The sequence below is a fragment of the Drosophila takahashii genome, chromosome 2L (genome assembly GCF_030179915.1).
Source record: "Drosophila takahashii strain IR98-3 E-12201 chromosome 2L, DtakHiC1v2, whole genome shotgun sequence".
In the NCBI taxonomy this organism is placed as follows: domain Eukaryota; kingdom Metazoa; phylum Arthropoda; class Insecta; order Diptera; family Drosophilidae; genus Drosophila; species Drosophila takahashii.
In genome coordinates, this window is record NC_091678.1 from 13,308,468 (window position 1) to 13,321,916 (window position 13,449).

At 43.4% G+C, this 13,449-nt stretch overlaps 7 protein-coding genes across 7 annotated transcripts in view; 4 read left to right on the forward strand and 3 right to left on the reverse strand.

Annotated features, from left to right (window-relative positions):
• The window catches only part of CenG1A (Centaurin gamma 1A), a 58,843-nt gene extending 54,037 nt beyond the window's left edge, over window positions 1-4,806 (reverse strand). Inside the window, exon 1 of the mRNA XM_017159189.3 lies at window positions 4,030-4,806. Coding sequence (XP_017014678.2) covers window positions 4,030-4,390 — 361 coding nt within the window. The 5' untranslated portion in view covers window positions 4,391-4,806. The remainder of the gene's footprint in view (window positions 1-4,029) is intronic.
• A 447-nt stretch (window positions 4,807-5,253) lies between these two features.
• Window positions 5,254-6,102, forward strand: mRpS23 (mitochondrial ribosomal protein S23). The gene is made up of 3 exons (XM_017159254.3): window positions 5,254-5,414; window positions 5,471-5,632; window positions 5,693-6,102. The coding sequence occupies exons 1-3, from the start codon at window positions 5,371-5,373 to the stop codon at window positions 6,054-6,056; spliced, it is 570 nt and encodes a 189-aa protein (XP_017014743.2). The 5' UTR covers window positions 5,254-5,370; the 3' UTR covers window positions 6,057-6,102.
• On the reverse strand, window positions 6,022-7,014 carry Polr2C (RNA polymerase III subunit RpII33). Its single transcript, XM_017159253.3, has one exon. It carries the CDS (start codon window positions 6,923-6,925, stop codon window positions 6,098-6,100), a length of 828 nt encoding a protein of 275 aa, XP_017014742.1. The 5' UTR covers window positions 6,926-7,014; the 3' UTR covers window positions 6,022-6,097.
• A 399-nt stretch (window positions 7,015-7,413) lies between these two features.
• On the forward strand, window positions 7,414-7,890 carry GatC (glutamyl-tRNA(Gln) amidotransferase subunit C, mitochondrial). Its single transcript, XM_017159235.3, has one exon. The coding sequence runs from the start codon at window positions 7,444-7,446 to the stop codon at window positions 7,888-7,890; it is 447 nt and encodes a 148-aa protein (XP_017014724.2). The 5' UTR covers window positions 7,414-7,443.
• On the forward strand, window positions 7,887-9,458 carry PolG2 (DNA polymerase subunit gamma-2, mitochondrial). Its single transcript, XM_017159234.2, has 2 exons — window positions 7,887-8,589; window positions 9,064-9,458. The coding sequence occupies exons 1-2, from the start codon at window positions 7,887-7,889 to the stop codon at window positions 9,456-9,458; spliced, it is 1,098 nt and encodes a 365-aa protein (XP_017014723.2).
• On the reverse strand, window positions 9,415-11,093 carry Orc5 (origin recognition complex subunit 5). Its single transcript, XM_017159233.3, has 2 exons — window positions 9,815-11,093; window positions 9,415-9,758 (listed from the first exon to the last, which is right to left on the reverse strand). Exons 1-2 carry the CDS (start codon window positions 10,898-10,900, stop codon window positions 9,474-9,476), a joined length of 1,371 nt encoding a protein of 456 aa, XP_017014722.2. The 5' UTR covers window positions 10,901-11,093; the 3' UTR covers window positions 9,415-9,473.
• A 73-nt stretch (window positions 11,094-11,166) lies between these two features.
• Arpc1 (Actin-related protein 2/3 complex, subunit 1A) lies at window positions 11,167-12,956 on the forward strand. Its single transcript, XM_070214557.1, has 3 exons — window positions 11,167-11,206; window positions 11,273-11,559; window positions 11,630-12,956. The coding sequence occupies exons 2-3, from the start codon at window positions 11,487-11,489 to the stop codon at window positions 12,691-12,693; spliced, it is 1,137 nt and encodes a 378-aa protein (XP_070070658.1). The 5' UTR covers window positions 11,167-11,206; window positions 11,273-11,486; the 3' UTR covers window positions 12,694-12,956.
• Window positions 12,957-13,449: the final 493 nt, after the last annotated feature.

Below are 13,449 nucleotides of genomic sequence, written 5' to 3' on the forward strand. Positions count from 1 at the left end.
GAGAACGAAAATAATTTAGCGGAATAACAGCAACAACAAGGTGTTGTGCAATTCCAATTGAAATAGCAAATGCAAGCAAAGTGCAAGATATTTTTAAAGCAAATTGCATTACTTGGGTACTTGATGGGTTAAAGGAGGGAAAAGCGGGGGATGGCAATGTGGAGGGGGCAGACGACAGACGGACACGCATGCCTTCCACTCTGCCGGTTGCACATGTGTCGTTGATATTTGAAAATCCGCTCTTGTGCACTGAAGAAAATAAATTTTAAAAATTCGATAGTTTTACCCACTACTTTTTACATTTTAATAATTTTTGGGTACCAGATTTAAACATTTTAACAGATTTAAAAGAGTTCAATACGAATCTAGTTTTGCAAATATTCCAAGTCATTCGTTTTAAAAAATAGCTAGATATTTTACTGCTAAACTAAAAATTTATACCTTTAGAAAAATATTAGAACGTATTGTTTTGGAGTTATTTCAGTTTGAGTTTAATATACCCCCCATTTAGTACTGTTAACCTATTTGATACAAGACTTTTGTAATATTAATTATTGATTTAGTAATCAGGTTATAAATTTTCTCCAGTGTACGGGCAGCATGTTTGTGTGGGTTAATACATGTATTTGTGGCCCCAATGGCATCTCCATGTCACGCTCTCGAGCGTATCGACGCAAACAATTTCCACTTCCGAATGACACAGACAAAAAGCCATATCAAACGGCAATTCGAAAAATACGAAAAATAAAAAATAAAAAAAAGGTGATATGCCAATGACAGTGGCAAACGGTACTCTCAAAAGTCCGTCTGTCAATATTATTTTACAATTAAAAGAACATAAACAAACGTTGCCCGCAGCGAAACAGCAATAAAGACAGCAAGCTAAACCGCCGACAGATAAGAGGTCACAAGTTGAGATGAGATTGTTCAATTTAAAATAGGAGGGCAGGTACAAAAGTTTTTGATAACCTATATTTGATTATTTAAAGTAAGATAAGAATCTTTGCGGCAATATCTTTGAGTAAGCAAGCAATTTTTACACCTTTAACAATATTAATGAATGACTTTATTGACAACGGCAACTCAATTAATTGTTATGGAAAGATAAGAGACCTAATGGCCACAAAAAAATATATGATAAAAAGTTTTCAAAAAATACTCTTCCGGTAAAAGTATTGTAAGTTGCAAAGTAATTAAACTCTAATTAGTTGAAAGAAATCATCCTGAGAATTGGGTCGAAAATATTACAACTATGTGTGTCAGCTAGAAATTCCCATTAACTTCTACAAAAAGTTTAAGTATAATAACAATTTATATTAAATCGAAATATAATGAATTTGCAGTTGAGTCATCTTGGAAACGAATTAATGGACCCACTTTATGAAAGAGTAGACCAACAAAAACTTCGTTTGAGGGTAATTGCAATCGCTTTAATGGGGAGTCGCGCAAGCCATTTGAGATAAGAGAGGAAATTTGTTTTTCACTACCGCCAGCGGCATTTCAGTGGACTATAGTTGTTGGTTTTCTAGTATATAGGGTCGACGACTATTACTTGGCTATTTACAAACAAACAGACAACACGCCTTTGTGTTTGTATAAACACCGCGAGCAAACGAACGAGCATTCCAGGTAGGTTATTTATGTCCAGCGGTTATTGAACACCAACCCCCAATACAATTATCAATTTGTAGTAGTCATATTGCCATTGATATGCTGATATCGTGTAATCGATTTACTATTTATGTTCTGTCAAAGACGAATGAATGGCGAAAGAGATTCCTAATGCACACCCCGTCTATTGTTTATAGATCCCAAATTATAGCTTCATATGCTAATTTTAGATGGCACATGTAGCCACATACAATGGCCAATAGATTACACAAATATCTAAGCAGCTATTGTTGCTGAAATTTGAGTAAAAATAGAAAGACCTTAACCCTCTTGTTTATAAACATCAAAATAAAAACATATGCAGAATTCTTAAATGTAATTTTACAAAAATCCCGATTAAAATAACTCACTTTGATTTGCAAAAAAGTTCATTGACATTTAAAGCATTTAAATGTGGTTTAAAACTCGAACAGATATAAATGAGTCACAAACAAAAAATATTAATGGTTTCTTTAGTTCAAGTTCTTGACCAAAAACGATAACAAGTTTTATTCTTTCAGGTTTATCACACTTAAGTCTTTTTATCTGTTAATGGTAAGCTGCTGTAAAATTATTTATACCTTATAACCCATATAAGCGACATCAAACGGAAAGGGTTAACGAACAGCGAGCACCCAATTTCTTTTATTTATTTTTGTTCATCTCCAAGTGACTATAGATATACTTTTGACCTTCTCGATTTAATGGTCACCGTTACCGAAACCTATAAATAAGCATTTGGAACGGGAAAACGGCAATAGGAGTCCAACGAAAACATCATTCATCACGCTGACAGCGAATTAGAATCGGTATTCGGTATTCGGCATTCAGTATAGTTGGATATATTTATTCTACCGATCGTGCCCGTGTTGCGGGTCAATGCCAATAAGAAAGTCGCGTGCAAAACGGTTTACGAGATCGTATTCTCGGGTTTCATATCTGGTTTGCACGATATACAGAGTGCTCCATTGGTGTATTCATGAGGCCTCTGCCTCTGACAATTTTGTTTACATTTTCGGTGAGCCTTCTGTTGTTGCTGCCTCTGCAAGAGATTTTCTAATAAACCATTTCGGAACCGGTTTTCGGGTTTGATTTCGTGAACGGTTTTCTGTTTTCAGTTTTTCAGTTTTCTGTTTTGGTGGCTGCCACAAAGAGGAAGAGGGCATCAAATTTCAGGCCCCGCATACACACACAACCCAGTACACACGTAAACGCTGAAAATTGGGCAGAAAAGCTTGTTTTAAACAAAAAGCGAAGCTCTTTCTTTCGAGGAACAGAACAGAACAGTACAGAGAACAACGACACCACTTTCAATGGCCCCGGTTCGCTTGAATGGACATTTTGGCAACAATAATCCTACTCGCACGGGGGTTGATGATGAGGTTGCCTCATAGATTTTCGGTCAGAGATTAGCATAAAGCACTCCAAACAAAGGCGACCACAAGTCCAGACGCTTGCGATAACGAAGAACAACAATGAAGGTGTGGATACAATTGCCGCGATAAACATGTTTAATCAAAGGATATTCCCATCCGTTTCTGCCGACATGACATTCAAAGAGTTCACTCAGTCCGCCCAAAGTCATGATTTCATACCATTTCCTGACTGGGAAACCCATTTCTCTGTGTGTTTATAACAAATTTATTCACTAATGTTTTTCAGGGTAACGCCTCTAAAACTCCAATAGATTCGTAAAATGCACAAGACAAGCTAATAAACTTGCAAAAAATATTATTAATAAACATAATAATATTTATGTTTATTAAAATTGATTGAAACAAAATATTCATTACATGAGTGTGTTATGAGTCGCTATTATTATGAATAGCTACGAAGCAAAAAACATTTTTAAAAAATCTTCTTAAAGGCAAATGATAAAAAACTTTTAAATAAACTATTTCATTTGGGGACTGTTATTTCTTAAAATGTATTAAAAAATGAAATATATTAATTAATTTATACTTGAAAAGCAGAAGTAAAATTGCAAATTTTATGGCAATACTGAGTATTAACAGGTGAAAAACCACGATTTTTAATTAGAACTTAGACTATTAGTGAAAAATTTGCCATTACTTTTATGGTGACTTATGTATACGACGAGTAAGTAAGTTGTATAATTTATAGTATAAATAATTAAATAATATACTGTTTACTGTCATTAAATAAAAAGCGATACTGCTTGAATTGTATGCAAAACCAGAGTATAAACAGGTGGACAAACAAGAACAAGATTGCAGGGAAGTGTGTTTCAATAAATATTAAACCTGAGAAACTATATCTAACAGATATATTATATGCCCAATAAGAACTTTAATATTTAATTCTATCAGACCTCTTATACAACATAAAACTAGTTCGACTTATAGACTATAGACTCACCTTCAATGCAGACGACATGGTCTCTTATGGACTGGGCTATCTGGGCATCGGCCAACGGCAGCAGATCGATCAGATCGTATATGGCATAGATGGATGGGTGGACGCTCTCGAATCGCTGGATCTCCTGGCGGATGGCCAGCGAGTTGCTGATTAGCGGCTGGGGAGGATGGGCCACCAGGATGGATGATGCGGATGATGATGCTCCGGAGGCGGAGGCCACTGCAGCGGTGGGCGTGGCATGGTTATGACGCTGCGGGGGCGGCAACTGGTTTTGAAGAGGATTCTGCAGCTGATTGGGGACCTGCTGCGGATGCGGATGCGATAGCGCGTGCGGATGCGAATGCGGATGGTAGTTACTCATGGCGGGGGCGGCAAAATCAAGAGTTAGCTTAGTTTTTTATTTGTTTAATTAACTTAATTTACTGGCACACACACTCGACACGCACACACACACACACTACGAAAAAGCGATGGCACAATTTTCCCAAACGAACAACATTTTCCAATAACAACAATCGGGGCAATAATGCGCTAACTCGGCCGTTTTCGGAGTCGCAGTTTTCAGTTCACTAGATCGATTTTACACCTGCACAAACAATCAAAACACTTTTGTTTACGACACTAAAGTGCACAATTAAATGCCATTTTTCACTGCATTCGATTTGTTTCTCAATTAGTTGTGTTTTCTGGCTTTTTCCGATTGCAGAGCTTTGATTTTCGAACATTTACCACGGAACCAACAGAAAATACAGCCCGAGTGTAGAAGTATGTAGCTCGATATGAGGCACAACAAACCGTGGAAGAGAGCGAGTACAGTGGTCTCTTGAGAGGGTGAATTTTTGGCTACTTCAAATGAATGAACATTTTAAAATTAATTCAAATTTTTATTTTTAATCTACAAGGAATTTTTTGTAGGTCTTGTATGTTGACGTTACAGTAAACATTACAGATTATTTAAATTTTAGTTTTATTTTTCTGTTTTGGAGTGACCACTGTACATTAAACTTGCAAGAAAATGCCAAAACGCCAAATACAAAAATACCTTAGGCACGAAAAAATACTAACTTTTTTCAATTTGAGCGTAGCAGTTGTTTTAAACTTTATTGACTGAAAACTAATTATATTCAGAGAAATATGGATAACTATAAAATTAATATATTGACTAACAATATAAATTTGTATAATATAATATTCTAATAAGAATATATTTCGTTATTCCCCCAGCGACAACTCTAAAGCTATCGATTACCCACCGGCTGTTCATCGATAACCATTCTGCAGCGCATGTCGTAATCGTATTTTTATTAAAATTACCTAAAAATCAATTAAAACTTAATTAAAATGGCTCAAAGTAGGCTCGAAAAAATCGGCACCATCTTCACCAGGTACCTATCCAAAATATAGACTATCATCCCCATCCTAAACCCTTGATTTTTTGCAGAGTTCAGGGCTTGCTTCGTGGTGGTGCCATGAAAACGGAGGATAAACCCATTTGGTACGATGTTTACGCCGCCTTTCCACCAAAACTGGAGCCCCGATTCGACAGACCCGCTCCCGAGATCCCAGTGCGCAACATATTCTATGCCGAGGATATCGTAAGAGCGTATGTTACCAACCTAAACCCGAATTAAACAATTACTTATAGTTCTACATATCTTGACAGAAAACTCCACAAGCTAAATAAACCCCAGGAAACGATATCGCTGTTTGATAACCGACGCACCACGCAATCGCAGCAGTTTGTCCAGATCTACCAGGATCTGAAGGCACAGGGAGCCCTGGATGAGCAAAAGATCTACGAAACAGCACTGGACCTTCTGGCCGAGCAGCGCCAAAAATCCCGGCTGGAGGCCTCCACGGAGGAATCCCTGCCCGAACTGGACACCGAGTCCAAGAGCCAGTTACTCAGCGACTTCAAGGAGGCTGTGGGCAGCCAGCAGGCCAAGTCCTCGTCTTCTCCAGCCCCTCCCAAAGCGAAAAAGGACGCGGGCGTGGGCATTAACATAGACAGCTTGTTCAAGGATTAGGCGGACAATCTTTTATAAACTAAAAATAAACTTGTTATATATCAAACGGCCAGGGCATCGTTCTGGGATTCGTGGCTAAGCTGCGTCTGCAGGTTGGACAGTTTGTTCTTCAGCACCTGCACGCCCATGACCACGATATTCTCGGGCTTCAGGGCGCCAGAGGATTCCACGTTGAAGAAGAATTTGTTCGGCTTGGCCTCCCAATTGTAGGGCGCCTCGTACTGATCATCCTCCAGTTCGGTGTGCTCGCTCTTGGGCCACTCGTCGGGTTTCGGGTACAAGGTGTGTCGCATGGAGTTGTCCGGATCGTACTCGAAGCACACGCCCGCCGTGGGATTCCACTTGGCGTGCTCCTTGCCGAATCCCTTCTTCGCGTAGGCGCGCAGCTTCAGCTCCTGTCCCTTACGCAGCTTAATGATCAGGATCTCGTCGTTGCTCTCGCCGTACTCGTTGTCCTCCTCACCCTGGTTGCGTGACGTCACCGGCAGAACCTTGGCATTGCTCGACTTGAGATCGGCGGTGGTCACGTGGCGCGTCTGCTCCTCGCTGCACTTGACGTCCAGGGTGAACTCCACACTGCATTCGGGGCAGAAGTCCAGGCAGATGCAGTCGCGGGTGTACTGCAGTCGCTCCACCACATCGTCCGAGATCAGCGGAATGAGGCCGATGCGGTGCGCGAGGAACTCATCCGAGAGCACCGTGGAGTTGGCCTCCAGTTGCACCCAGTCGATGGCCAGCGTCGGCGTCTCCGCTATGAACACGCGCCGCAGGCTGTTCGCCACGCTCAGCTCCGTGTCCTCCAGGACGAACTTCACATTGTCGTCGGTCAGCTCGGTTATTTGCACCGACGGCTGGTTGGCGTACGGCATTGCGGCTTTGTTTTGGTAAAATTAAAGATAAAACCACCGAAAAGCGAAAACGCTCGCGGAGAAGCAGTGATGGAAGTGCAGCGATAACAGCCGGCGATAACAGCCAGCGATAAGTCTGCCGGTTTCGATTCAAGTCGTATGCTAGTGTTGGCAGCTATTCTATTTTCTAGCTAGATTTATATTTTGCACTCAAAATATATAAAAGTTGTAATATTTAATAATAAATATTTATTAAGAATTTACATATTAATGATGAACTAAATGAAAATAACAGGCAGCGATAAGTTTTCCGATTTCGATTTAAATTCTCAGTTACTGTTAACAGTTATTCTTTTTTTGAGTACATATTAATAATGAATTAAAACTCACCTCAGATTTTCTTTTTAGACTTAAATTTAAAGTGCATTTATAAATAAGAAAAGCGTACTTCATAAAACCGAACCAAACTAGCTACTTTATAATAAGATCTAGCTACTTTAGCTTCACCCTTTTTCCATCACTAATTTCCCCCTGTGAGAATGTTGCGCCTGTTGAGTAAACGTCTTTATTGCAAAATTGCAACAAAAGCGAATGAAAAGGCCATTAAATTGGACTTTAAGCAGCTGACGCATCCCACCAAGGTGCCGCAGACGCCGGTGGCCACGGACTTTCGCGACACCAGCTCCTCCGAAATCCAGATCGATACGAAAACCATACAATTGCTGGAGCGGCTGTCTCTGGTGGATTTGGACAGCGAAAGGGCATTGGAAACCCTGAAGAGCAGCATTCAGTTTGCGGACAAGATAGCGCACATCGACACGGAGCACGTGCGTCCACTGTACACGGTGCTGGAGCTTCAGCAGCTCCAGTTACGCAACGACCAGGTGACCGAGGGCGATTGCCGGGCGGAGGTGCTCCGCAACGCCAAGGTGACGGACGAGGACTACTACGTCTCGCCGCCGGGCAACATTCCGCTGGAGCAATGAGCCGGCTACAGCGGTGCTTCAAGTCCCTGGCTTCCGCCGGCTTCTTTCGCAACCAGGATGGGAAAGGCATCACATTGGAGCTGCTCTCTCATGGAAGGGAATATGCCAGGCTGCTGCAACACCACTGGCTTCGACTGCGTCCCCTGGCTGCTCATTTGGGGGAAACCAGCGAAACCAGTTCTCCTGCATCCCACCTGCAGCGTTTTTCCTTCCCACAAAGCCAGCAATTCCGTGCAAATTTCCAAAAACTCCTCAAAGATCATCCCCGCAAGGCTAAGTGTCCCACTCTTCTCAAGCACCTGAGCACCACTTCGTCCTCTCTTAATAGCAATCCCATCTTTGGGATAAAATCACCTTCACTACTCCTAATCACCGACTTCCTAGTAGAACCACATCGCTCGCTGGAGCACTTTTACAACATGCAGCGCGAGAGCAAAATCTGGTGGATGCGGCTCTCCTCGAATCCCAGTCGCTACCGCATTGTTCCCTGCGATTTGTGGGAGGATCTCAATCCCAAAAACTATCAAGCCATCGACATTCGATCGAGTTACGGCGAAGCGGGCGAGGTGACCGTAGAACAACTGAGTCTGGTGAGGATTGAAGATGACAAAGATTTACGGCTGCCCGATGCGCGAACAGGGGAATCTGTGCAACCGACTGTCATTCGATCTGTGATTGAGCTGGAAACGGCCACATGCGGTAAGTTTCTTTATAATAAACCCGATTTAGGGCCGTTTTCTCGTCCGTTTGTTAAATTTAAAGTAAGGTTAAAACCTTGAAATCGTATGGAAAACCCGTCTTTTAATCCTACTCTAAATTTAACAGGCGGACGAGAAAACGGCCCTTATTATGCTATTTTTTTATAAGGATTAAAAATGCCGATTTGCAGAAAACCGCGAATGAAATATTATGGGTGTTATTTTTCTATGAAAGCTTGTCAAATATTATAGTTTTTGAGTATTTTTATTTATTTTATACTCCACGTAATTTAAAGTTATAAATTATTTAAACAAAAAAAAAAGCGTCGCCATATCTTCGCTTGTCAAATGGATTTTTATAAATTCTTTTTGAATAGTGAAATGTCGTGATAAAAATGAAATATCGCTTTGAGACGATTAAGAAAATTTCGATACGTTTCACAAAGAATCACTTTCTAAAACCTATATCTTTTAGCGCTTCTCTTGGATGGCTGTGATCATGGTCGAAATGAGCAATCCCTGCTGCTGCATCGCATCCTGGCGCCCTATCAATGTGGAATTGCCTGTGTAGAAAGCGATTCCGAGCTGTCGGAGGACTTGTCTGATCTTTGCCTGCACCTAAAGCATGTTCTTAACCACGCGGGACTGCGACTTTGTCAGGGCGATGGATTTGCTACGACCAAGGATGCTTCACAACTGGCAGAACATCTCCTGAATTCAGATATGCTGGGCGTGCCGTATACCCTGGTCTTGAATGAAAAAACGCTGAAGAACGGACTGATGCAGTTGCGCAGCCGGGACACCAGACTGGCGGAGACCATACACATAAGCGATGTACCGGACTATTTATTAAATATATTTAAAAACTGAAAACAATCGGGCTAGCTACATAAAGTCGCAGAGATACTGGCGAACATTGAAGCCCACCACCTTGCCAATTTGCAGGACAAACTCCAGGCCAATGGTGCACTGCAGTCGCGCTGAGCCGTCCATGATGTTCTGTTCGCCGGAAACGAAGCTGAGCAGCTTCAGGTGCACCAGCGTTGAGATCTGCGAGAGGAGGTTGCAGGTCAGGCCCACTTTCTCCTCGAGAATGGCGTAGAAAATGGCCAGCAAGCGGTCGATGCTGAAGGATTTCGGTCCCAGCGTGGTGGACATTTTGTCGGAGGTCTAAAAGGGGGTTAATAAAGTTAGAAACAAAACGGATAATAATTTTTTAAACCCACCTTGGCTCTCGCATTGACTGTCTGCATTCGCTTGCGCTGTTTGCCATGATGCTTGACGAATAACCGCTTGTCCTGATTGGCGGCATTGTGGCTGGCCAGAAAGGCGGCAATCAGCAGGTATTTGGCATAGTAGGGAAGCTCCAGCGACTGCGCCAGCTTGCGCACACTCTGATCCTCTAGAGCGGCAAAGTCTTCACTTTCCTCCGTTGGTTTCTCTATGCGCATGTAAATCTGAGTGAGTGCGGATCGCAGAGGGCCAGCAATATGTCTCCAGAGTCTCGAGATATCCGTGGCCTCCACAGTGCCATCGAGTACGGGCTCTAGGTATATAGATAAGCACTTCCTGGCGGTTAACTGGAGCTCCGGAAGATCGCGACAGGCCTTGTAAAAGACGCTCAAAAAAAGATTAAGGTAGTTGTTGTAGAATTCCTCCGTCACGGCTTCCTTGCAGATCTCCAGGAGCTTATTATCCTGCTCAAACTGCTCCAGCAGTTGACTGCGCACCTGGACAAAGTCCGAACCCAGGATGCGCTGCGTTTCCGCCTTGTTGTACTGCGGCAAATGAAGACTAATGACTTCACTTAGACCCGTCTTGTTGTAAAACTTCTCGAAGGGAAGTTGGGACAGCAGAATAACGCACAGATTGAGGCTAGTGAGCTGCTGCAGCTGGAGGAGCACGGGCAGCACATTGGCATCCATGTCTCGCAGGCGTTCCGCATTATCCACGGCGATGAGGAATCCGTAATCTCCATGCCAGCGACGCAGTTGCTCCACGAAATCCAGCATGTTGTCCGCCTTGAGGGAATCTCCTTGTTCTGGCGCCAGCGAATCCAGCAGGATCTCCAGCATGATCTTGGTGGTGTAGCACTCGATGGCATTCAAGTGGGCTGTCCGGACTTTCTGCCTCTTTTCGCACTCCTTGAGAAAAGCTCTGGTCAGCGCTGTTTTGCCGGTTCCACTGTGTCCGAATAGGTAAATGGCCGAGGGATAGGCCTCCCCGGAGTCGCCTATCAGCTCACCCAGGGTGGAAATAGCACCCTCACGGCAGGGAAACATCATCTCCAAGGAGGAACAAATGGACTCCATTGCCCAGTCTTTGTTACTTGGTATTTGGAGTGGAATTCCTTGACCGTAGGTAAATACTAAGTCAAAGGGAAGAAGACCAATTAATTTCTTAACTTAACCTTTGATTAAATTAACTAAATTAACAGCCAATTTGTTATTAAACTAATCATTTGTTTACAAGCGCAGTTTAGTAAGACCAGAGAAAGGGCGCCAAACTCTCAGCTGTGGTATATGCCTAGTATTTAATTATATTTAGTATTAAATCGATTGGTAATAATCGATGGTACCAAATCGCGACATCGATTTTTGTTCCAGCTCTAATTTCGGGTGATTAATTTTATGCACTACTTTTCCAAAGAGTTTTTTCCACAACGCTCTGCTCCTCCTGCCCAGGGAAACCCAGAAAGCATCCCAGCAACGCCAGCTTAATCGTGTAGACGGCCCAGAGTCCGCGATTAAAACGAGAGCGAAGCGCAGCCAGCGGAAACAACGCCCACTTGGTGACCCAGCGCATCCGATATCCGGCGAAATCCAAATCGAGGAAACTACGTGTGTGGTTGGACGAGCAAGCCGAGAGCATTCCGAGAGCGCATTTAGCCCAACCAAGATGGCCGAGACCTACACCTTTGGCACCTCGCTGGCCTCCATCACCTGCCACGCGTGGAACAAGGACCGTACCCGTAAGTGCCCGCTTATTAATCACCAAAAACCGTGACTCACCCACTTAACTAACCACCATTCAACCCACAGAGATTGCCTTATCGCCCAACAACCATGAGATCCACATATACAGCCGGGAGGGCAGCGACTGGAAGCTGGCGGACGTGCTCAACCAGCACGATCTGCGCGTCATGGGCATCGACTGGGCCAAGAACACCAATCGGATTGTGAGCTGTGCCGCCGACCGGAACGCCTATGTTTGGACGCAGGCGGAGGATGGCAAGTGGAAGCCGACGCTGGTGCTGCTGCGCATCAACCGAGCGGCCACCTGCGTTAAGTGGTCGCCGGCGGAGAACAAGTTCGCCGTGGGCTCCGGCGCCCGCCTAATCTCCGTCTGCTACTTCGAGTCCGAGAACGACTGGTGGGTGTCGAAGCACATCAAGAAGCCTATCCGCTCGACGGTCACCTCGCTGGACTGGCATCCCAACAATGTGCTGCTCTTGGCCGGATCCACGGACTACAAGGTGCGCGTATTCTCGGCCTTCATCAAGGACATCGAGGAGCCGCCCACGCCGACGCCGTGGGGCAATCGCAAGCCCCTCGGCCAGCTGATGGCCGAGTTCAGGAACTCGCAGACCTCCGGCGGCGGTTGGATCAACAGCGTGAGCTTCTCCAGCGACGGCAACAAGGTCTGCTGGGTGGGACACGACAGCTGTGTAAGCATCGCCGATGCCACCAATGGCAATACGGTGATTCGCTGCCGCACCGGCTATCTGCCCTTCCTGTCCTGCGAATGGGTCTCGCCCACATCCGTCGTGGTGGCCGGCTACAGTTGTGTGCCGCTGCTCTACAGCCTGACTGCTGATGGAAAGCTGGTGCTGAGCGGCAAGCTGGACAAGTCGCAGAAGAAGGAGTCGAGCGGGATTACCGCCATGAGGATCTTCCAGTCGATGGATCGGAATATGCGCACCGAGAACACGGACACGGTGGTCGATTCGATCCACCAGAACGCCATCACCCATGTGCGGCTGTATGCGGGCGACAAGGCCAGCGCCACCAAGGTGTCCACCTCGGGCGTCGACGGGCAGCTGGTCATCTGGAATGTGGAGCAGGGCAACGGCATCAACGGCGGCATGCGCAACCTGCAGATCTAGAAGTTCGGCGTTACGTGTTATTGTCTGTTAGCGGATGTGTGTTGGCCTGGCCAGGAGCGCAGTATTTGCCAAAATGTTTTCCAAAATCGCCTTTCCCATTGTTCTGTACCGTGCGAAAGCCTTTTTACATAAATTAACCGAAGAGTTTGTTCTTTTCCCCCTCCTACTTCCAAAAAAGGGTTCCGAAAGTCTGTGTGTGTGTTTTAAAGTGTTTCACCTTTATAGCAAACTGAATAAAATGTTTTTTATTCGCAAAATCAAAAGGAGGGATTTTATTTAGTAAGTAAGGGTGCTGGGTTTCTGGTTGTTGATTTTGTAATTTTCAAAGATATAGTTTTGTAGGGATGTACAATAGGATGAAGAAATAAAATATTACTTATTTTTTTAGAATATTAGGTTTTATTTACACTAAAAAAAAGTATTTCGATTCTTTAAAAATAAATTTATTATAACGCAAAATCAAGTAGAGAGCTTTTATAAAATAAGCAACGATTTTTAAGTATGGATTTCTGGTTGTATATTTTTTAATTTTCAAAGATATTTTTGTAGGGCTGAACAATCGGATTCAGAAAAGTTTTTACATATATTTTTAATAATTATTAAGTTTTATTTAAATAAATAAAATGGACTTCAAAAATAACTCAATTATAACGGAAAATATTTTTTGAAAAGATTTATTAAGTTTTATTTAAATAACGGAAAATATTTTTAGAAAACATTTTAATTTTAATTTAAAATTTTTTTTTTAAAACTATT